This window comes from Cibotium barometz, chromosome 40, assembly GCF_041138505.1.
Source record: "Cibotium barometz isolate CiBa-2024 chromosome 40, ASM4113850v1, whole genome shotgun sequence".
Classification (NCBI taxonomy): Eukaryota; Viridiplantae; Streptophyta; class Polypodiopsida; order Cyatheales; family Cibotiaceae; genus Cibotium; species Cibotium barometz.
This window is the reverse complement of record NC_141085.1, coordinates 353,927-376,216: the sequence shown is the minus strand read 5'-3', so window position 1 is coordinate 376,216 and position 22,290 is coordinate 353,927. Positions and strand designations below refer to the sequence as shown.

The following is a 22,290-nucleotide window of genomic DNA, read 5'->3' as shown; positions in this document are numbered from 1 at the left end:
TGATGTCAAGTGCATTGAAACTAATTTATTAGCAGCGCGAGAGAAATGGAAAAAGTATGGATGTACTATTGTATGTGATGGCTGGTTAGATAATAGAAGAAGACCCATCATCAACATTATGGCCACATTATGGCCTCTTCAAGTCACGGCACTATCTTTCTCAAGTCCATTGATACCAGTGGCCAATATAAGTCAGGGGAATATATTTTTGAGGTCTTGAAAGAGGCCATCTTGGATGTAGGGCCATCAAATGTCGTCCAAGTTTGCATGGACAATGCGGCAAATTGTGTGTGTGCAGGTCAATTGATAGAGCAAGAATGGCCTTCCATCTTTTACACTAGACGCACATGCCATTGCTTGGATCTACTTTTTGAAGACATTGCATAGTTGGATGGGTGGCCCATGTCTTGGACCAAGGACTAAAAATTTTAAGCTTTATCACAAGAAAGCAAACAACCTTGGCATGTATCGAAAGCATAGTGCAAAGGAGTTGCTAAAGCCTTCGACCACCATATTTGCATACACATTCATAATGCTTGCAAACTTGTTGGATGAGAGGGTGTACAATAGGTTGAGAAGGTTGGTTGTGAGCCCAGAATGGTGCTCACGGAAGTCATCATGCACAAAGAAGGCTGAGGATGTTGTATCTATCATCTGGGGCAGCAGTTTTTGGATAGATGCAAGGATGATTTTGACACTATGTAAACCAATATTGAAGATCCTTTGTTTGGCTGACAGAGAAGGAGCTACCATGGGTTTGATCTATGAGTTAACAGATCGCATGGTAGAGAAGATAGAGAACATGATAGGTGTAGATCATGTGAAACTCAATGTCGTGAAGGAACTTTGTTTTGGACGATGGGATATGATGCATTCTCCTTTGCATGCTATGGGCTTTGTCTTGCATCCCATTTGGAGAGGGAAGGGCCAAGATAGTGATGCGGAGGTGAACAATGGATGGATGAAGACCATAGAATGCTACACTAAAAACAATATAGAGGAGCAAGGAGTCTTGGTTGATGAGTTGGATTTATAACGATCGGAGGGAAAGTCCTTTGCTCATGCCCTTGCCAAGGACGAGAAAAGAATGCAACACACTGTAAAATCGTGGGAGACATTTGGGGCAAGCACTCCTAAGTTGTAGCAACTTGCTATCCGTGTGTTGTCTCAAGGAAGTTGCTCATCACCATGTGAGAGAAACTGGAGTGCTTTTTCTGTCATTCATACAAAAAGGAGGAGCAAGTTGAAGCCCTCTCACATAGAGAAGTTGGTATATATACATACCAACCTCTGTCTCCTTACAAAGCTCAAGGAGAGGGTTTGAGAAGATAAGAGGTGACCTTAGAAATGGTCAACAAAGAGAAAGATGATGATAGACTCATTTCTTTGCAAGCAAGATGAGGAAATAAATGTAAGAGTTGTCATAGGTGCAAGTACAAGCCGTGCAAGTGCATTTGTTTGTGCTGAGCTAGATGATGATGATGATGATGATGATGAGGAGGAGGAGGAGGAGGAGGAGGAGGAGGCTAGTGATGATGAGGGTTCTCCTTCCCACTCTTTTAGGGAGGAGAATGAAATGGAAGACATCTTAGTGTAGATTTTCTAATGCCTAGTATGCAGTTTTTTTGTTTAGCAATAGCCTTTAGGTTGCATTTTGATATGTCAATATCATGACTCATGTTATGTCTAATGGTTTTGAGGCTTGAGCCATGTAAGCAATGGAAGTTGGAAGTTCAATTTAATATTTGCATTTTTAACCTACTATGGTCGTTGTACTGGACTTCTAGTTTTGGTAATGTAAATTGTGTGCAAGTTTACTTTCCTTTGTTCTTTTAAGACATTATGACATATGAAATGGATTATAAAGTTCTCGTCTCATTTCTCATTTCTCATTTCCAATAATTTGGTGAAACTATAATTTATTGCCCATAAAATACAATATAATTAGGGCCACGTATGTTTCAGCCTGTGTGAGCCAAACATACTTGAAACATACTTTCATACTCGTATGTGTATGCTTCACATATGTTAAAAACTATGCTCTGGAGCATATCCAATGCTGCTTGGCTGACCATGGCTCCATTATGAAAAATCTGACACAATTGGGAGACAGATCGGTTGACCAACCGAAAAGGAAAGAAGAAGATCTGGGTGTGTGTTCTCAAAAGGAAAAGTCAACCCGTTGGATCGATCACTGTGTACAGAAGGACTAATTGGCTGAAAGGAATGGAAGATGATGAGGAAGAGAAAATTTTAAAAGAAAATCCAGATTTAGTCTATTTGTTTGAGGTGGATGTTGATCGGATAGTGTCACAGTATGAGCCAAATGTCATGGCAGAGCAACCAGCTCTAGGGACAACCATGGAAGACAGAATCCTGGCCAATTCAAAACAAAACATTCTAGAGCAACAAACCCAAGAAGTCTGTCTAGAAGTAGAAAAGGATGAGATTCATGAAGAAATCAAGGCATTCATATCTTCCGGAGAAGCCCATGAGAGGAACATGTAGAAAAGTAGTCGGGTGCAAGAAGATGAATTGTCTGACATGAACTTGGGAGATGATTAGAATCCTTGAATGGTCCGAGTAAGTACCAAACTTACAGAGGAATGGTGACAACAATTGTTGGAATTGCTCTCAGGACACAAAGATGTGTTTGCTTGGAGTTACACAGATATGAAGGGTATTGACTCTAGTTTTTATCAACATAGGATTAATCTCAAAGAAGATGTAGTTCCCATCTGGCAGCAGAGGTACTCAATGAATCCAAATCATCCCCACCAAGTAAAAGAGGAAATTGACAAATTGTTGAAGGTAGGTTTCATTTATTTGATTGACAGAGCTAATTGGGTGTCTCCAATTGTCATCGTTCCCAAAATGAATGAGGGTGTGTGGGCTATCGAATATTGAATGCGGCCAGAGTTACAGTCACAACATTTGCAGCATCTTCAACACTTGACGTTGTGTCTGCAACATCTTCAACATACCATTTCATCACTCCACTGCTTACTGCAAAAACACACTTTGCTGAATCTACACTCAGTCTAGTACATGGTATGATGTTCTTGATGAATGGGTCATTTCCAGAAGGCGTGAGCCGAGATCATCGGAAGAGGCTGGCACTTCGAAGCAGAACATTTACAGTTGTATCTGGACAATTGTACAAGATGGGAGTTTATCAAATCTTGAGGCGGTGTGTCCCAAATCATGAGAAGATAGCAGTAATCATGGAAGTCCATCAAGGCATCAGTGTGGAGGGCATTTTTCCGGAGAAATCACAAGCCAGATCATATTCTAGGATGGATTACGGTGGCCAACAAGTATTGAAAGGTGGGTGGCAATTCGCTAAAGCCTGCAATTTTTGCCAGAAATTAGGACAACCAAATTCAGTGGATAGAATGCCACACAGTCCGGTGTTGTCTTTGGAACCATTTCAAAAGTGGGGATGGGATTTTGTGGGTCCATTCCAACCACCAGCTCAAAGAACTGGCAACAAGTATATACTAGTAGCCACTGATTATTACACTAAATGGGCGGAAGCCAAGGCTCTTAGAGAGATAATATAGCTGCATTTGTAGCAAAATTCTTATATGAAATGATTATGACCACGTTTGGCTGCCCAGTAGAACTGGTTATAGTGATCAGGGTGGACACTTCTTGAACCAAGTTATCCGGAATCTGACTGAATATCACATGATTATTCATAAAAAGTCCACAATGTATTATCCACAAGCCAATGGCTAGGTAGAATCACCAATCAGGTATTGCAGCAAATCCTAAAGAAGATTGCGAATGAGAATAGAACAGATTGGGATTAGCTGTATTCAACACTTTGGGCATTCAGAACAGCATATAAATTGGCAACTGGAAGTACTCCCTTCTCATTAGTCTATGGTTTGGAAGACGTAGTACCAATGGAGTTTATAATCTCTAGTTTTTGGGTGGCTGTAACTCATAGATTATCGCTGGAAGAATCAGTCACACATCAGCTGGAGCAGGTGCTAGCGTTGGGAGAAAAAAAGGCTCCAGAGCAAATGGAATGCTGATGTCATCCAAAAGTAGTGGAAGCTTTTTGTGGACAGAAATGCTAAATTTAAAATTTTTGACATTGGGGATCCGATATTATTGTTTAATTCCATATGGGCCCACATTCGGGTAAACTCAAGTTAAGATTAACAGGCCCATATCTGCAAAGCTCGGCTTTGGAACATTTGAATTAATATCACTAGATGGTGTGAAATTACCAAAGCCCGTAAATGGATTCAGATTGAAGCTCTATTTTGGAAGGCTACCATAATCAATGCTTCTTGTGCCAGTGTGCACTATTCTTGTCACACACTCATATGACACATGTCCATATGGGTCCACGTAGTAATCATGGATTGGCTAGTGTGCAAAGCCGTTGGGTTATTATTATTGTATTGTGGGAGGGTCTCCGCTTCGTTTCTCGTAGCTGCCCTGCCGCATCGAGTGGTGTGCACCGTGATTCCAGTCATCATGAACTTGTGTCTCTCATTTTCTGCCGTTTGAATATTTTACGCCATACCCTACATCTCTATTATCAAAGCTCACATTTTTCACAATCACTTTTTTATTCGCAAAGTTTATTGTTATCTCGCTCTCACTCTGTGTTTCACTTACAATCGCTCTTGTTGCTTTTTGTTTCCTTTCGCAAACATGGTGGAATTCGAGAAGCTTATTGATGTTCGCGATGTGAATATTATTCACAACCGTGCATGGCTGGAAAAGGTGGGACTGTTGCAGTTCGCTTCTCCTCCATGGAACCCTCAATCCTTCAGCAATGATTTAATGTAGAAGCTACAGGAGGTGCAGAAAAATGGAGTCATCAAGACAATGACACAGGGTGCCTAGCTGTTGATGTCCGAGTATGTGGCTCGAGTTTTTCAATCGCCACTGGCAGAAGCAATAGATACTCTTGCAGCATCAGATGCTGATATGAAATTTTACTTTGGTTCCAAGGGAGCAGGTAAGGAGTATAAATTGGCAAATTATAAGGATGCCTGCAACAGATTACATTTCAGATTCATTATTGAGATGATAATTCTTACCTATAAGTTGACATATATGTCAAAGAGGGCCATGGGATTGTATTTATAGGCATTAGCTGGGAAGCCCGTTGCATGGACACATATTCCTTTTCACTAGTTTTACAGGCAGAGCTGAAGAGCATAGACAAAGATTGGCTTGTATTTGCAGTTTCTTCATGGACACATATTCCTTTTCACTAGTTTTACAGGCAGAGCTGAAGAGCATAGGTCCCCAATCAAAGACAAAGATTGGCTTGTATTTGCAGTTTCCAAATCCATTCATAGCAGCAACAGGGCACTAGGGCTACTCCATGGAGAAAAGAAAAGGAAGAAAGGCCATGACAAATCGACTCTGGATGAGGGTGCTGGAACCGGAGAAGAGATCCAGAGGTAAGGCCAGCTGATTTTTGGCAATTTGGAAGAAGTTCAGAATCTGGAGAGTCAGGATGGTGCAAACCCATCTGGAACAGTTGCCTTTCCAGAAGAGGTGGAAGAGGTGGACACCAATTTTCAAAGGTACCTTGCCAATATATAACAAAGTGTCCCACCAAAACCACAGAGGCAGTTACAAGCATAATAGTTGAGAAGGATGCCTTGCAAAATGAGCTGAATTCTACAAAAGCTGAGCTGGAGAAGATTAAAGCAGAGCTAACAGAGCTCTCTGTAGTTAATTAAAAAGTGTAGATCTTGGAAGTAGAGTAGGTGCACTAAGCACTTAAAGCAAACTGTGCAGAATCTGCGCTTTGAAGTGAATGAGGCTAATCAAGTTAAAGCACAAATGGAGGAGGAGATATTAGATTTTCAAAGAAAATATATAGATGCAGAATTTAAATGTCAAAATATATTATTACAACATAAATTTTGTACATGAAAAGGAGGCTCAAGGAGACAGAGCGAATCTTCAAATTTTGCAGAGTAGGATCAATGCTTTAACTACCAATGAGGATATAGATATTTATGAAATGTTAACAAATGATGTAGATAACAATGAAGTTAGAATCCGTGATCTTACAGAGAATTTATATGCCGGATATATTAAAGAATTTGAATACATCATTGATCCTGTGTGTCGACCACATCACCTTCAGCACAAAAAGCCATATGATCAATTCGGAGCAGGTGGATCTAGAGATGGGGGATCTAGAACAGGCACATCCGGAGGAGTTGAACACGGAAGGCACATAGAAACAACAACAGCAGCAATAGGCCAGGTTTCAGGCCAAATAGCTGATAAAGGCAAGAAGGTGATGGCCGAGCCAGATGAAAATTTTTAGAGACTTCAAAGAGAGTGCGTTATTTTTAAAGAACAAGCTCATGCCTTTCATCACATTCAGAGTAGTTTAAGAGTGAAGGTGAAGCTCTGAGGCTTGCCAATCAAGGACTCGAGAAGAGAAATGCTGAGCTTGAAGATCAGCAAGTTCTTGATTCGGTAAGAATTACAAAGCTGAAAGAAAGAATTAATTCTTTCAGGGAATTGAGATGTTGTTAGAAAGCTGGATCAATATGAAGAGGATATTCAAAGGCTCCATACTCATCGTGCTGAATATGAAGAATCGATGGAAAGTAAGGAGAAGCTTTGGAAACAAAGGCTTTTTCAAATTATTTACATTCTATATTTCATCCTTATAGGCAAGTTCATCCTATAACCCACCACAATAACTTTATAACCTTAGTGTAGGGGTATTTTAGGAATAGGATTCCAATAGTCTCGCAGTTGTCATTCTAATTGTCAAAGCCGATAACTATATACCTGCTTACAAGGACTCACTGTAATCGTGTATGAATGGATAATCAAGAAGAAGAAGAGCTTTGAGTCTACTTTTTGTTTTTCTCATTGTCTGTGCAATGTCGCATTCGCCTACAGTATGTATAAACAAACTGTTCATTGTTTGAAGTAATCAAGGTGGTTGAACTCTTTCAGGTTTGTTTACTTGGCACTTACAACAACGAGGAACGTATTTGTGGATGTCTCTTCGGAGATCTGGCCACCAAAATGTTCTCTTAATTAACTGCATAGTCTTATCTACCCCGGGATGTCCTGTTGAAGGACTGTCATGGTTCTCTTTTAGAACCCTATCCTTGAATTGATTTACACTAGGGACATAGACTTTCCCTTTTCGTTTGAGAAATCCATTCTCAAGTTTGAAAAGGATTGTGGTCATGTTGAAGAGTCAGACCGGATCCACTCACCAATAGTAACAAAATTGCCTAGACCAGTCTTTGACGTGCTTCGATTCTTCAAAGCTATTTTGTTGCGTAGCAGTCCACTTGTAAGGGCTTTGCTCTTACAACAAATCGGTCATAGGTGTAGCAAGAAAGGAGTAAGCCTCTATGAATCGCCAATAAAAACCAGAAAGTCCTAGAAAAGATCGTAAAGTAGTGAGATTCTCTAGCACTGGCCATACTAAAATTACGTGCGTCTTTCTTGGGATCCATCAGGCGAAACAATATGACCCAAATATTCTATTTGAGCCAAACATAACATTGTTTTATTCACATTAGCATACAAAGAGTTTTCCCTTAAAGCTTGAAAAACTGTACAAAGATGATATTCATGTTGTAAACTAGACTTACTGTACACTAGAATATCATCTATAAATCTACTACAAACCGACCCATGAATGGCCTAAGAATGTCATTCATGAGCATATAAAAGTAGGAGGAGCATTGATTAGCCCAAACGGCATCACCAAATACTCATAATGACCAAACCTAGTCCTAAAAGCTGTCTTATATACATCATCATCTCTTACCCTTATTTGATGGTAGCCACTTTTTAAATCTATCTTACTAAATATTACGACACCATGCAAGGCATCTAAAAGATCATTCTTGGCATTGGGTATCTATGCTTAATTGTAAGCTTGTTTGATGCCCTGTAATTGACATGCATACGAAAAGTACCATCCTTTTTCTTAACAAGTAAAATCGGGGAGGCGAATGGTGAGAAGCTAGGGCGTATCAAGCCCTTCTGAAGATATTCATCTATTATCACCTTCTTTACCTCAGTTTGAGAAGCTTTGTCGCATTGACCAACGATCGATCAAGGAGATCTGGTTCACCCCTGATGAGCAAACGCTTCCCTTCGTGCTCAAGTTGATAGGCATGCATATTGAAGTCGATTATTGGCTTCTTCCTTGCATGCCATTTTTACCTAGCACGAGATCAAAGCGTGTTGGTTGAGTAATCTCAAAATTTAACTTGTCAGCATAGCCTTGGATCTTTAGGTTGAGATTGACCACTTGCCTGTCCCATACCTCCGTTCCCTTGCCATTCGCTAGCTCCAATGTACATTGACAATCTGATGAGCTAGTGGGGAGCTTGAGCTTCTTGACAAGTGAAGAATTTATGACATTATGAGTAGAGCTGGTGTCAAACAAGACCCTTACTTGTTTTCCTTCCACCACACCTTGAGCATACCCCACATATGTCTTACAATCCATCACTCCTCAGCTTGCAAGTCTTCCGAAAGATTCCATAAGGTTTCTAGCAATTTCGGCCTTCAAACTAAAATTTCTTGGGAGAATAAATCTAATGAAGAAACCTTCATATTCCAATATCAACAAAATTTGCTATGAACTGGATCTCTACAAAATATATCTATGTACACGCTAAAATCCATCAGAACCATCTTTATGAAACAAAGAAGCTTCACTCAACATCGCATAACCGCTTTACCCAAAACATATAGACCCAATCATAGTTGCAAATGCCAAGCAACAACATAATACTCTCTCCGATCGTGTGCAATCCACAATCTCATTCATTTCTTCCTTCTTGTAATCGATTTCTCAAATCAACTTGCCGCTTCCCCTCAGTCCAATCCACCAAATAGGAATATAGATGTATCCAAAAACCTTGCATGTAGTGGATCCTAGTGTCCCATATCACCAAGATACACTCCATACAAGACCCCCTTTAGCCATAAGATTTAGTCGAGTGATCAATTCTTTCCCAATCCTGCCTTGACACAACCAGACTCCCACCTGAAGGACACTGACTTTCAGGTTAGCCCATCACATCAATCTACCTTATATGATATTCCCTCTTATTTCCTCCCATAATCCTGGGGCTACCATAAGTATAGAACACTTGTCTATGGCAATCTTGCCCCAAATAGAGACTATAAGGCTGTTGTAAGTGTAGAACACTCATCACGACAATCTTGCCTTAAGTAAAACTGTGTTTGTAGCAACTTAGTGGCATAAATTATACCTACATAAGACTGGCGAGATCCTGATTATGCTACTACATGTAAACCCTATAAGCCTGAGTTCAAACTCGGGAGGGTAATCTAGGGAATGCTACCTTTATCCAGAATAGTACCGCTTCTTGAAAGAAACCATAAATCCCATACGAAGTTTCTGAACTCTCCCAAGGGACCAATCATAATACCCACTTCCACCTTTGTATTTGTGCACCAAAAAGAAACTCAAGCCCCATCCAAAAGATAAAATCCATGGATTATCAAGTTCTATATAAGAACCCCATGTCACATGCAATAAGTGATGGAACAAAGGTAGCCTCTCTCATCTTGAAATCTAAGATGAAGCAAAGGTAACCTTTCTCATCTCGAAATCTAAGATGAAACAAAGGTGCGTCCCAAAATGCTCCCTAAGGAAAACCTGCAACCATTACAACATGCAAGGACTCGAGAACTTCTTTTTCTATGATCCTTGGCTATAGTACATATGTGAGCCAAAGGTATCTGGAAAATCAAGTATAGGTCATATCATCAATGCTGTGTATATCACACATTTGCATATCATGTCTCCCTCGGGTAACATTTATGGTACTAAAACCTAGTACCAATCCAACTTCGTAAGATAAACTTGAATCTAGGTCTATAAAGGGATGTCTACTATATAGAACCCAAATTTGCACACGCCAAAAGTATCACCTATGAACCTAGTGCACTTAAGGAAAAAATATGGCACAACGGCCCATGCTGACAGCAATAAGTTATCCGTGGTCACAGAGAAACCGCATCATTGTAATCATCTCGACAAAAGTCAAGACATGCCTCCCTCGTGAGCCAAACTCAATCGAAAATAACTACCCACACGAAGCTACACTGAATCCGTAGCCTAAAGTCGGAAACTCTCGGTCAAAAGATGAATGAATAAACCGTCCTTGAGATCTTGTGCACTACATCCATGAAATTTGCTTGATCAAATACATGATCTAAGGTTGCTGTTGGGTAACTCAAAGTAGGCAAGGGCAATGATCGTACAGGAAAGTAATAAGTAACTACAAGTAGTCACAAATTTTTCACTAGCACTCGGTTGTGTGACACACGGATTGCAATCGAAGCAAATGCCTAACGGAATTCCTTCGTCGAGGCATCCCGATTGTTGGCATCTATCCATCCAGTACTAACCAATGTTATTGCTGGATGCACGAAAGAACTATCGATCATGACAACTCTGCTGGCAAAATAAAATCCGATAAGTGCATAGTATACATAACACTATCGAAGTCATGCTATCAATCCTTTGCATCCTCTCCTTGTTCACACTAGGTAGCTTGCAATCACTAGGATCCCCCAAAAGACGTGGGTTCCCATTGTTGCAACACACGGGTCACAGAATAAACACCGAAGTACATCCGCATCCAAGAGTTCATCCAAACAACTCAAGGTTACCTTGGCAAGGCCACCCAAAGAAGGCTCTATGGTCTCCCAAGTCAATGGGCTCTACAATAAATTCTTCTCTCTAGGTTAGGGTTGTTTCTCAGAAGGAAATCGCCCCTCAACAACTGGACCCACTCTAATATCCAAAAAAATAATCTGTTAGATATCGCACACCAGATGGGACACCAAGGTATACGTCTCCAAGGTGTGTATCTCCATGTGAACCTCCCAAGAGATCGACGACTCTTGGGTCCCCTCCCTCATACCACCCTTGCAATGGTTTGGATCTACTCCTTGAGATCAGTCTACCTTGATTTTGGATAATCAAGGAGAATTCTGGTCCAAGTTGTTCAGCTAAGGCATTACAAGCGCATACTAATCAAGGAGAATTCTGGTCCAAGTTGTTCAACTAAGGCATTACGAGCGCATACTAATCAAGGAGAATTCTAGTCCAAGTTGTTCGCATACTAATCAAGAAGCTATCAAGAAATCTGCTTCTGGCTACATACTTAAATAACACTCCCTCCGCCTATGTCTGGGTGTGAAGGCCACGGTACCCTCTAATGGAGGGGAAAGAGCCATCACACATCTCAAAGGAATCATGAAGGAAACTCAAACTGCTGCGCTCCAAGACAAAAATCTACTTGAATCAAGTCACTCACCAAACCACCACCCCAGAAAGTATGACGACGAAGGATTAACGCCTTGCACGATGAGGTAAGGGTTTGGTGGGGTGGGAAAGCACAATATATCCTATAGAAGCAAACCAAGCTTCCCCAGTGGCATGTGTCTCTTCCTTCTTACCCACAGATGTCTGAGAGGTGAAAGAAGGTGCCATTGGAAACAAGTGCTCCTGTTGTGATGACAACTACTGAGCCCAAGTGCCTATTTCACTCTCAAAAGGCCATCTAATGGTCGTGCTACTCCCTAGTCATCGTGACCATGAATAGGGAGAAGGGTTTCTTCTGCCGCTACAAGGGCATAATAAAATACATGCGGATTCTGGATGTTAAAGAAAGGAAAAGGGAAAATCACATAAAAACCTTGTGAAAAAAGTTTGAGATCATTGCATGAACCACTTACCTAGCGTTCCATGTACAAAAAGCAAAGTGTGAATTCTGCTTCCCACGGTTTGCTCCCATGCCAATCACTGGTAAGAGTCTCAAGGTATGATGGTTTAAGAGGGACTATGTGCTTTATTAAATAGGTGGTGGCCGAAGCTTAAAAAAAAAACCTTATAATGGTTTTCCCCTTTAAAAAAATCTAGGCGCCCCCCTGCTAAACGTGGCCAAGCATCCTATTTTAGAAGGTTGCCTTAAAAAACAACATGCTTTCCATTTTAAATTATAAAGCAAAACCTCCAAAAATATCACGTGCCGCTTTTCCTCTTCATGGCGGCCTGCTTTCTGCCAGCGCCCATAGCACCTGGCTTAGACTCTATTGATATTGGTTATTAAAATGTGTTTTTTTTTTTTTTTTTGGGAGGAACTTGCCCTGTAATCATATTTGTCTTGAATATTTTCTCTCAAAAGAGAAAAAAGAGGTTGAGAAAGCAAGAAATGTTGAATTGAATTGCTGAATTCAGACTCGGGCTTTGTTGGCATTCTTGGTGCATTGAGCCATTTCTCTCTATTGGCTTTAGTGTGCACATGTATGTCTTGCTACCTACACGCGCGGTGTGTTGCAATCTTCTCATCATAGCACACTTCAAGTAATGAGCAAGGTTACAAGTTAGTTATCATGTTTAGTATTTGTGCTTCTTATTTTGATTTGTAATGTATTGTCACACAATCTTTTCTGAGGACAGGTTCTCGTTGAACTTGGAGTAGAGGCACTGCAAACAGTTGTTGGGACTGCAGAACTTTATCCTATACGTGGACTGTTCACATTTTCTGACTTCTTCAAGGACCTTGATGACTATTATCGAGTACTAGGGGGGGATGAAACTGGTGTTTCAACTGGATGGCCTAGTCTAGATGATTATTACAAAGTAAGAACAAATAACAAACGTAAAATTTCCTTAAAGTTCAGGAATTAGAGAGGGAATCATTTTTAAGTATGCCTAATTGTAGATGCATGTGGTACATTATCTAATGCACTCAGACACCATGGTGGTGGCAGATTGTTCCAGGTGAATTGACTCTGGTAACTGGTGTACCCAGTTCTGGAAAGAGTGAATGGATTGATGCACTTATGTGTAACTTAGTCCAGCTGAAAGGTTGGACCTTTGGGCTTTGCTCAATGGAAAACAAGGTCGTATACTTATCTAGTCTGGCCATTGACACTTTGCATAATATGCACACTTTGGCTATTCCTATCACTTGTTGATGTGCTTCACATTTGCTTTGTAGGTGCGCGAACATGGAAGGAAACTCCTTGAGAAATATTCGAAGAAGCCATTTTTTGATGCCTTGTATGTATCTTTTGTCTTTGATAAGCTGTGGTTATAACAAAGTGTATAAAACTAGGGCGAAGAAGTTGTAAATTTAGTATGAAAGCATAGATGGCTATTTGGTTGATATGTTTCATTACATAAGCTTGAAAAGCACTTGAAGCAGATGCTTTCAGTGCAGTGCATGCATTATGTATGACAATGTACATTGAATGTTCTTGCTTGCCAGGTGATTTGACCTGAGTGAACAATGCAATAAACTGAACCAAATCCTTCCTCTGAAGCGAGCCTGCTTGTCTGAGCTAGTGAAACTATTGAATAAAAGAAAACAAGCTGTATTTCAGAATAGTAGTTCGCTAGGGAAACACTAGTTCATTGACCCAACTCCTGAGTCTCTGGCATGCAATTTGTGGAGTTTATGGCTTTTTGATGGCCGCTCAATCTGTTGTCTTATTAGGATCTGGGAGAGTGGGAATCGATTGATGTTAATAATCCTATGGAGAGCTTTCCCTTATTTGAGTACATGGTCAGGAATGCCAGGTTATTTCTTCTTCAATTTATGCAAAGGATTTTACCCTCAGACTGCATTGGAAAACTCACATAATCACTCCTGCTATTCGAAAGAGATTCTAGCATAGATTTTGGCACTCCTATAGGAGGAGACAGATCTTTTTCTTTTTGCAGTTATTCTTGTATGCTTGATGTTTGACAAACTAGTCAATCATGCTCTAAATGCCCAGCTGTGATTGAGTCAGTTCAGCATTGAATAAGGAATTGCAGAGACTCACAAATGATCTGGTGTTTTGTTTCGTGACTCATTGGCATTCTCAGGTCAGCCATGGTTCATATTAGTTGGGGCTCTGTTGCTTGGTTAGCCGAGTCTGATTCACATATTTTCTTTGAGAATTGGGACTCAGACCTGGCCTCAAAGTTCATAGATGCACTCTAGGGCAGCTAATATCACCCCACAGCATAGTGGACTCTTACTGATCATTGCCAGTATCACAGCTTGGCAGATTTGGAGGGACTCAGACCTGGCCTCAAAGTTCATAGATGCACTCTAGGGCAGCTAATATCACCCCACAGCATAGTGGACTCTTACTGATCATTGCCAGTATCACAGCTTGGCAGATTTGGAGGGCCAGATGTGTAGAGGCTATGGATGGCACTCAGACCTTTCATACTCAGTCTATATGCATCATTTGGGCAGATATTATACCAAGTTAATATTATAAGGTGAATTTGGGTATGTTCTTGGATTCATCTAGGTATATAGATGGATAGCACTCAGACCTTTTATACTCGGTCTATATGCATCATTTGGGCAGATATTATACATACTCTTTTTTTTTTTTTTTGAGAGTAGTAGTTTTGTACATTAAAATCAGAAGCTCCAAGTCTCAAGGTGCTAAAGAGTACCAAGGTATATACAACAGTATATGGTCATCTGTCCAGTCTACTCCAGTACAAAAGTATATACATAATAATATCATCATCTGTTGTGTGAGGAGCAGTATCAAACAGGGAGATTACCAGCCCAGTACATAGCTATAGACATCAGCATCATATCATCAACTGAAAACTGTACAAGTAGCATGAGTCTTCATCTGCAAATTTCTAGTGAAGTATCAAAGGTCAAAAATGCCCAATAAATACAATGGACCTACTATGGTTCTCTCCGGGTTACCTCTGGTGACCACACAGCTGAAAAGAGAGAAATGAAATGAAATGATATATTAACGTCTCTAAGAGCATAATGGCCTATGAGACCAAAACTGAGAGTACATCTGAAGTTGGTGTCTCATCAAAGAGAACAACTAAATGAGACTAAAAAGTGCAATAAACTGATTGTCTTACAGTTATAAAAACAGAATTGTAAGACTCCGAGATGATACTGAGTAGAAAATACTAGAAAATGTATATCAGGTAGATCCATGTATGCTGATCAGTTGAAATGTTGCCCTCTCCTTAGATCAAGTATCTCCGCCATGGGGCTGTCTAGAATGGAGAGGTCGTAGAAGCGAGGTAGGTGCCTCCGATGCCAAGCAATAATGGCTCTGATCTGGCGATGGTGAGGATGCCGTGGTCGGGATCCTGGTGGGCGTGGCTGACGAGCACGACATAAGATGACTGCTCTATCAGTGGTGACTCCCTGGGAGCGTGGTCGGTGCCCTGATGGCCCAATGGAGAAGGTATCAGGAGGTGTGGGCTGGGTTGTTGGTGCTGGTGTCGAAGAAATTTGGCTCGGTCTCCTGTCTGCCAAGAGGGTCTCTCTGTGTCTCCTGAGCTCAAGTAGGAACAATCCCAGGCATCTCTAATCCTCAAACTCCATGACCCTGCGTAACGGCCCAAAATCCTCTCGGAAGAGGTAGTGATATCTCCCTCGGATCTCATAATAGACTGTACATCAGCAAATGTAGTGCTCCTCTGTCTCTGCCTCCTAGTAGCATAGCTGACAAATGCGGTCATCCAAGATCTGATGCACATATCGCCCTGTCTCAATCTGTAGGTGGTGTGATGAGGTCCACATCTGTCCAATGGCACAACGTATCCCATGTGATAGGTGTACATCCATGTACGCTAGGCGGGTGATAAAATCATCTGGTGAGGTGTAGAAAATGGCTCTTGTAATGAGCCATTTTCGTGCCTAAGGGCTCAAGGGGGTAGTCCATGTCCTCTCTGTGTCCACTCTGATGATATCCATCCTGATCACGTGGTTTTGCTCTGAGCGGGTGAGATCCAAAAATGGACAATCCAGACTGTACTGAAAGGGTGGTAGTGCCTCTATCCGCAAACCATGTAGGTCAAACCATGATCTCATTTGAGCGTACCAACAATGAGTATCTCCATCCTCTGCCAACTGTATGGATGAGGTCAATGCCAATCGGGAGCACCTCTGCCGAGGCAGCTCCCATAGCCGCTGTAAAAAGGTAACTGCTTGGAATAGGGCCTCGGTCACTACTAGTGCGGCACCCAGCTCAGCCCGAACAATCTCATGTGACAAAGAGAGAGAGAGAGAGAGAGAGAGAGAGAGAGAGAGAGAGATTTTATTAACGTCTTCGAAAGGCCAAAAAACAGCCTATGAGACAAAACCTGTGTACATCATCATCATGTCTCAATGGACATCAAATAGATACAAAAGAAAAAAAAAGTACAAAGTACTCTATAATGTGGAGATAAATCGTATGTAGGGCTTTGGTTGACTACTGTGGGGTGGGTGGGAAGGAGGGGGGTTAAATACATCCAATAAAGCAACTAGCTCCAACCGGTGCCAATGATTGGGTGTCGGATGTCATACATCGGGTTAGGGGCAAGATATCTCCCAATCTGTGCTAGATCAATCTGGGGTCTGTCCTCTCTGCTATGTCTCCTCAAGATCCCATCAATTTGTGTCTGGTGGAGACCTGGGGGGCGAGGGCCAGGTGGACGGGGGCGTCTCTTGGATCGTAGCTCTCTTGCTCGGGCTGATGTCACTCCTCTACTAGTAGATGTAGAGATAGTGCGTCTCCGAGTGACCCGGGTTTGGACCGAAGGAGTTGTGAGGATGTTCCACCACTGAGCGGCTGGAAGAAGGTAGTGATCCGTGTCTGAGATGTAGTATCCCTCTGCTGTGGGAGCTGCTGTAATAGCCGCTCTCTATGACGTCATAACTCCATAAAAAATCCCCCCAACATCTCTGATCATGAAACTGCATAACTCTGCTGAGTGGACCAAATCCCTCCCTGAAGAGACAGTGGTATCTCCATAGTATAATGGGCAAATGCAAACATAATGCTCCTCTGTCTCCACCTCTATGTGGCACAATCTGCAGATACGTGTCTACCTCGGGGCTCCTATAGCTCTCCCTGCCTCTATCTCTAGAGTGTGTGAAGATACCCGAAGCTGCCCAACAGTAGTGCGCATGGCATGAGACATATATACATCCATGTACCCCGGTCTCTGCACAAACCCATCCTCTGTGAGCTGTAAGAAATGATCGTGGTAGTGTTGCCTCTTCACAGGAAGAGGCTGTGGAGGATCAATCATGTATGACATGTGTATAGCTGTATCAAATCCTGACGTATCAATCGGTTCCTCTCCACACGGGAGAGTCTCATGGTTGGATGGTCCTCATCATACTGAAACGGAGGGAGCCTGTCCATACTCATCCAATGTAGTGAAAACCACTGTGAAACCTCTACATACCATGGCTGTCGCCCTGATGTTGCTACTTGCTCTGATGACTCTAGGGCCTATCTTGGTAATCTATCTGGGGGCATGTGCCTAACCCGCGGAATAAATGTTACTGTCTGAAAGAGTGCCTCCACTAGCATGGGCGAAGACGCAAACTCTGCCAAAACTATCTCTCGTGGCATCGAGGTTTTACTATGAATCATCCGTGAGAACATAAGTATCTGTGGGCACTCTAAACCTCCTCATCCGCTCGCTGATAGTCCTGGAGCCCAGATGGGAGATGCATACATCAAGGCTGGTGTGACCATGGTATCAAAAAGCCATCCCTTTGTATGGGGTCCTGAAAATGCACCTGGTGACATTGCCTCTCAAGTAAAGCTAAAGCTGCATACCCTTTGGCTACCATGTCCTGAACTGCCTGTCTCATAGAGAGAGAGAGAGAGAGAGAGAGAGAGAGAGAGAGAGAGAGAAATGAAATGATAATGATACCCTTTGGCTACCATGTCCTGAACTGCCTGTCTCATAGAGAGAGAGAGAGAGAGAGAGAGAGAGAGAGAGAGAGTAAATCCCTGAGGGAGTCCTCATAGAAACCAAAAGTTTGTGCTGCATGACCTTTGACCATGAGAGAGGGATGGCACCAACATGGAGGACTTGGCTTGTAACCTGGATCCTCAAATAATACACCCATTTCTCCAGCCAAGGGATTAACCTGTATCAGCTCTATCTTCAACTTCAGCTCCCAATCCTTATTGAATAATCCTTTGGACATTGTTTCAGAGGCCCAGCAATTCCCAAGTGTCAGCTCCAGCTCCAGCCTCCGTTTGTGTGATCCTCTGCACAAGAACGCGCATAGTTTCAGAACCCAGCAGTTCACCTCCACAAGGTGTCAGGCATTAACCATAATCTGGAATATCACAGCTTCAGTGTCCGGTCCTTGTATGGAGTACTCGTAACAGAATTTTTAGTTATCCGCATCTTCCATTTGCAAGTGAATCTAACGAAGGAGAAAAAATGATTGCTTTCAGTTGGCCCCAGACTCTAGGGCTATAGTCTCTTTAATGAAGGGCTGTTTATGAAATATCAAGGGTTAAGAAGGTAGTTGAAGCTTTAAGGTTGCTGGGAACTCCTGATTCTGGGCTCAGCTTTCAAGAAGGACGTTCTTGAGGTTTTGATATTAGACATACTCTTATGACCACTTATCTGCACAAGTTAGGCGCATTACATTGGGGAATGGGATCATGAAATCATCTCTTTCATCTTTCTCAGAGAATGGGATCATGAAATCATTTTTTCACTCCCTCAAGACTCTTTGGAATCATCATATCCCAGGTTGTGCACACTTTGCCTTTTGGTATGATTACTGACCAGCTTTTGGCTGTGGGTGTGTGTGTGTGTGTGTGTGGGGGGGGGGGGGGGGGGGGGGGGGGGGGGGGGGGGGGGGGGGGGGGAGTTGTGCTTGCCATCTGGGAGGGGACATGCAAAGCCCTGTCATGGTCCAATCATATATTCTACCCATTTGAAGAAACATCGTACCATCTAATTGAGGGAAGGGACATCTGCTAGGGAAGCAATCCTGGATCAGGAACAATTAATATGATGCCTATTGCTCATGCCAACATCAAGATGGAAGTTGTAGTTTGAGTCCAGAACCTGTCAGAGATGTGTTGTGCAGTTGCTGGTACGAAGGAGGTCACGGTATTCTTTTGGAAGACACACAGACACAATGTGCATTGTGACCAGTAAGCTCAACTTGGAGGACTGCAAGTTAATGTTAGGCATGAAGCCATGACACAAAGGAGGAATCACAGAAGACAATTTGGCTACACTGCAAAACTCTTGGGCAGGCTAAGCAAAATCAAAATCCACTCAAAAGCAACCCTGGACAAGAAGTTGAATAGAAGTAAAGTGTCTATCACTTGCTGGGGAGGCTGGCCTGCAGGATGCTGGAAAATGACTGGCATGCTTCTCAAACCCCAACCAGAGTGATGGATTCTAGATGATATGCCACAAAACCTGGAATTCTCCTTCAAAGAAAAACTGCATCTTCTGGTAGCATCTGATTGTAGTCTCAGTCATGGCAGTTAAAGCAGGTCCTTGTGAGGGTCGAGTCAAAGAAAGGCCAGGCATTGAAGTCCAGAGAATTCACAAGAAGCAAGAAGATTGGTTGGGCTGCAAAGGGGAATAGGGGGATTTGATAGCTTAAGGGTTAGAATGCGTCTTGTAATGCACTTCGAAGGAAAGTTGGGTAGGGGTAGTTTTGGTTTGTGAGTATCAGGATCTCCACAAATTGTGCTGGCCTGCTGGTTTGGGGTCAACTTGGATTGACCAACAGGTGTGGCTGACATTGCCGGCCTATCCCTGGTGCTGCCTTTTTTTTTACATACACTCATCGACCTTCTTTGTACTTACATTCTTCTATCCTCTCTGCATTACAACCCGTGTCTGAGCAATTCCTGTATAGCCATGGAAGCTTCCTTCATAGGAGCATACAGGTGGGCATGTGTGCAGTTTGTGCTTCAGATTTTCACTTGAAAGATCCTACATCTGTATGTGCCGTTCTGTATACAGTAACGTACGTTGTAATTTCTTAAATGGTGTGTGTAGATATTCGGGCAAAAGAGAACGGATGAGTCCGCAAGAGCTAGAAGCAGGAAAGCAGTGGCTGAATGATAATTTTTATCTTATCAGGTGATTCTATGTGCTTCATGAAGCTCACTCAGATGTATCATATGCTGTTGTCAAGTAGACTGATTTAGTACAAAGTTCTTTCAGATGTGAGGATGATGAGCTTCCTTCAGTGGAATGGGTACTGAAGCTTGCAAGGGCAGCAGTCATGAGACATGGGATACGTGGATTGGTGATAGATCCGTATAATGAGCTGGATCATCAGCGTGGTCCTCACCAGTATATGCTTATCTCTAATCCTTGTTTAGTAGATCCATAGGCTCTTAGTAGAGTAGAATATCATGATTAGAGTAATTAAGCAAAGCTAATGGGATTCGTTGCTGAACACTTCAGGACCGAGACAGAGTATGTAAGCCACATGCTGACTAAGATAAAGCGTTTTGCACAGCATCACAGCTGTCACGTTTGGTTTGTGGCGCATCCAAGACAGGTTGATTGTGATTGTATCCGTGTGTACCAAGGAAGACAAAAGTGCTTTAACTACATGCAGCTGCATCCTTCATGCCACGTATACATTGTGTAACCACCTGTCAGGGCATTGGTTTGCAGATGCAATACTGGCAAGGAGAAGCCCCAAATCTTTATGATATTAGTGGTAGCGCCCATTTTGTCAACAAGTGTGACAATGGGCTGGTTATTCATCGGAACAGAGATCCTACCAAAGGCCCTCTTGATCGAGTAGAGGTGTGTTCCAAGCAAGCCGTCAAAGTTTTGCATATTTTTCTTTATACACAAGCCCTAGAACTCGTTGGCTATGCTCATACCATTACTGAAGACGACACCTCTCCTATATCTTCTTGTTGCAGATTTTTGTGAGAAAAGCTCGTAACAAAGTCTCGGGGACCCTTGGGGAAGTTTTTCTGACTTATGACAGGTTTGTGAAGGCGTTTGAACTTTGTGGTATACTGCCAGCTTGTGTTGACGGTTGAGGTTATCTGACTGACCAATTGACTTCTGGATCGTAGGGTCACTGGATTATACTTCGACAGTAAACTCAACAGCAAGTCAACATGACCCCTAAAGGCTACCACCCATCACTGTTGTAGTGACACATCTCAAAGTCATAGTCCTGTTATTCAACTTGGAGAAGTTTGATTTTTTTTTTTTTTGACACCCATCCTCGCACTGTTTAGGGCCGTTTTTTTTTTTGAGATCATCGTGTGGCACTGGGCTGCAGGCGAACGGGAATTTAACACTCGACCTTTCCATTGGGATTCAACCCCCTAAACACTCCCTACTACACAGTGGGGGAGATGTTTTAAGGAATTTGGCTGACAAAAACTATATTAAATGCAAGAAAATGACGCTAACGCTACATGTTCGAATTGGAAGGGCAGGATCGAACATCAAAAATTAACCCTGCGACTCAAAGTCAAAGTCTGGCCTAAATTACCTGCAATGACAACATTGCTTGCCAAAACGACGAGGAAGGTTGAAGCCCTTTCCACAGTATTGGATTGTCCAAGCTAACCCTGATCTCAATCAAGCACTGACCTAGTCATAGGGTCCCTTTTTGTATGCATGTTATAAAGAGGATTTTGAAGTGGTGTGCATTTTATGAGGCTGCCGGAAAAGGAAAAGGTCCCTCCATCAAATGCTGTAACTTAATTTATGTACTACTCTGTTATGGCATGTGCTATTTACTAGCACGCTGCATAATCTGTATTTTTTCTTACACTAGTTGAGAACCCATGCTTCGCACGTCTTTTGAGGCTTCCAAAATCAAATTCTACCCAAATTCTTCAAATCCTCCTCAAACCTCTTCCTCCCCTTCCCGAACCTCCAAATTCTTGCCACAGGGGAGCTTTGTGAAACTCTTCCTTAAAAGATAATATAGAGATGAACATGCTGCATCCCTAGAGATATAGTAATTGTTTTCTTTTTGATGTGAGGTGGTACTGAATTTTACAATGCCAAGTTTTAAACCCTGCACTTCCTTGCTACGTAGACCCATGGTGAGAAGGATTCATGCACTATATGGCACGGTGTGTTTAAGACCCATGTTAGATGGGATCGACGGCTATGAGATCAAAAGTGATCCATTGCCGTTTTTGGGGCGTTGGATCGAAAAGTGAACTAGGTAAAAAAATTAAACTAGGGACAACGATTGACCACCATTTTTCGATGTGTAAGAGGCCTCGAGGATAGGAAGCAGAAGATAAATGCACAGAAAGAGAAAAAGGGGAAGCAAAGAGTGAAGGAGAAGAAGCTAGGAGAGTGCGTTTTTTTAATGTTTTTGTATCCTTAAATCTTTGCAATTGGAATGGAAAGGCTACATAAAGTGTTGGTTTGAAAACATAAAGCCTTAGAAGGATAATACCTTAGTGAGATCAATGGTAAACTTAGTAGCATATCGCTTGCTT

General features: G+C 42.1%; 1 protein-coding gene across 3 annotated transcripts; it reads left to right on the top strand.

Annotated features, from left to right (window-relative positions):
* The first annotated feature begins 12,311 nt into the window (after positions 1-12,311).
* On the top strand, positions 12,312-21,674 carry LOC147615079 (primase-helicase Twinkle, chloroplastic/mitochondrial-like). Of its 3 annotated transcripts, none has more exons than XM_086779034.1 (11): positions 12,312-12,353; positions 12,485-12,667; positions 12,799-12,930; positions 13,029-13,090; positions 19,847-19,930; positions 20,015-20,146; positions 20,261-20,357; positions 20,477-20,611; positions 20,734-20,801; positions 20,893-20,969; positions 21,105-21,674. In XM_086779034.1, exons 1-10 carry the CDS (start codon positions 12,327-12,329, stop codon positions 20,939-20,941), a joined length of 969 nt encoding a protein of 322 aa, XP_086635160.1. In that variant the 5' UTR covers positions 12,312-12,326; the 3' UTR covers positions 20,942-20,969; positions 21,105-21,674. The 3 variants fall into 3 exon arrangements, with proteins under 3 accessions (XP_086635160.1, XP_086635159.1, XP_086635158.1); XM_086779033.1 differs by having other exon boundaries at positions 20,893-20,987; positions 21,105-21,241; XM_086779032.1 differs by having other exon boundaries at positions 20,893-21,674.
* Positions 21,675-22,290: the final 616 nt, after the last annotated feature.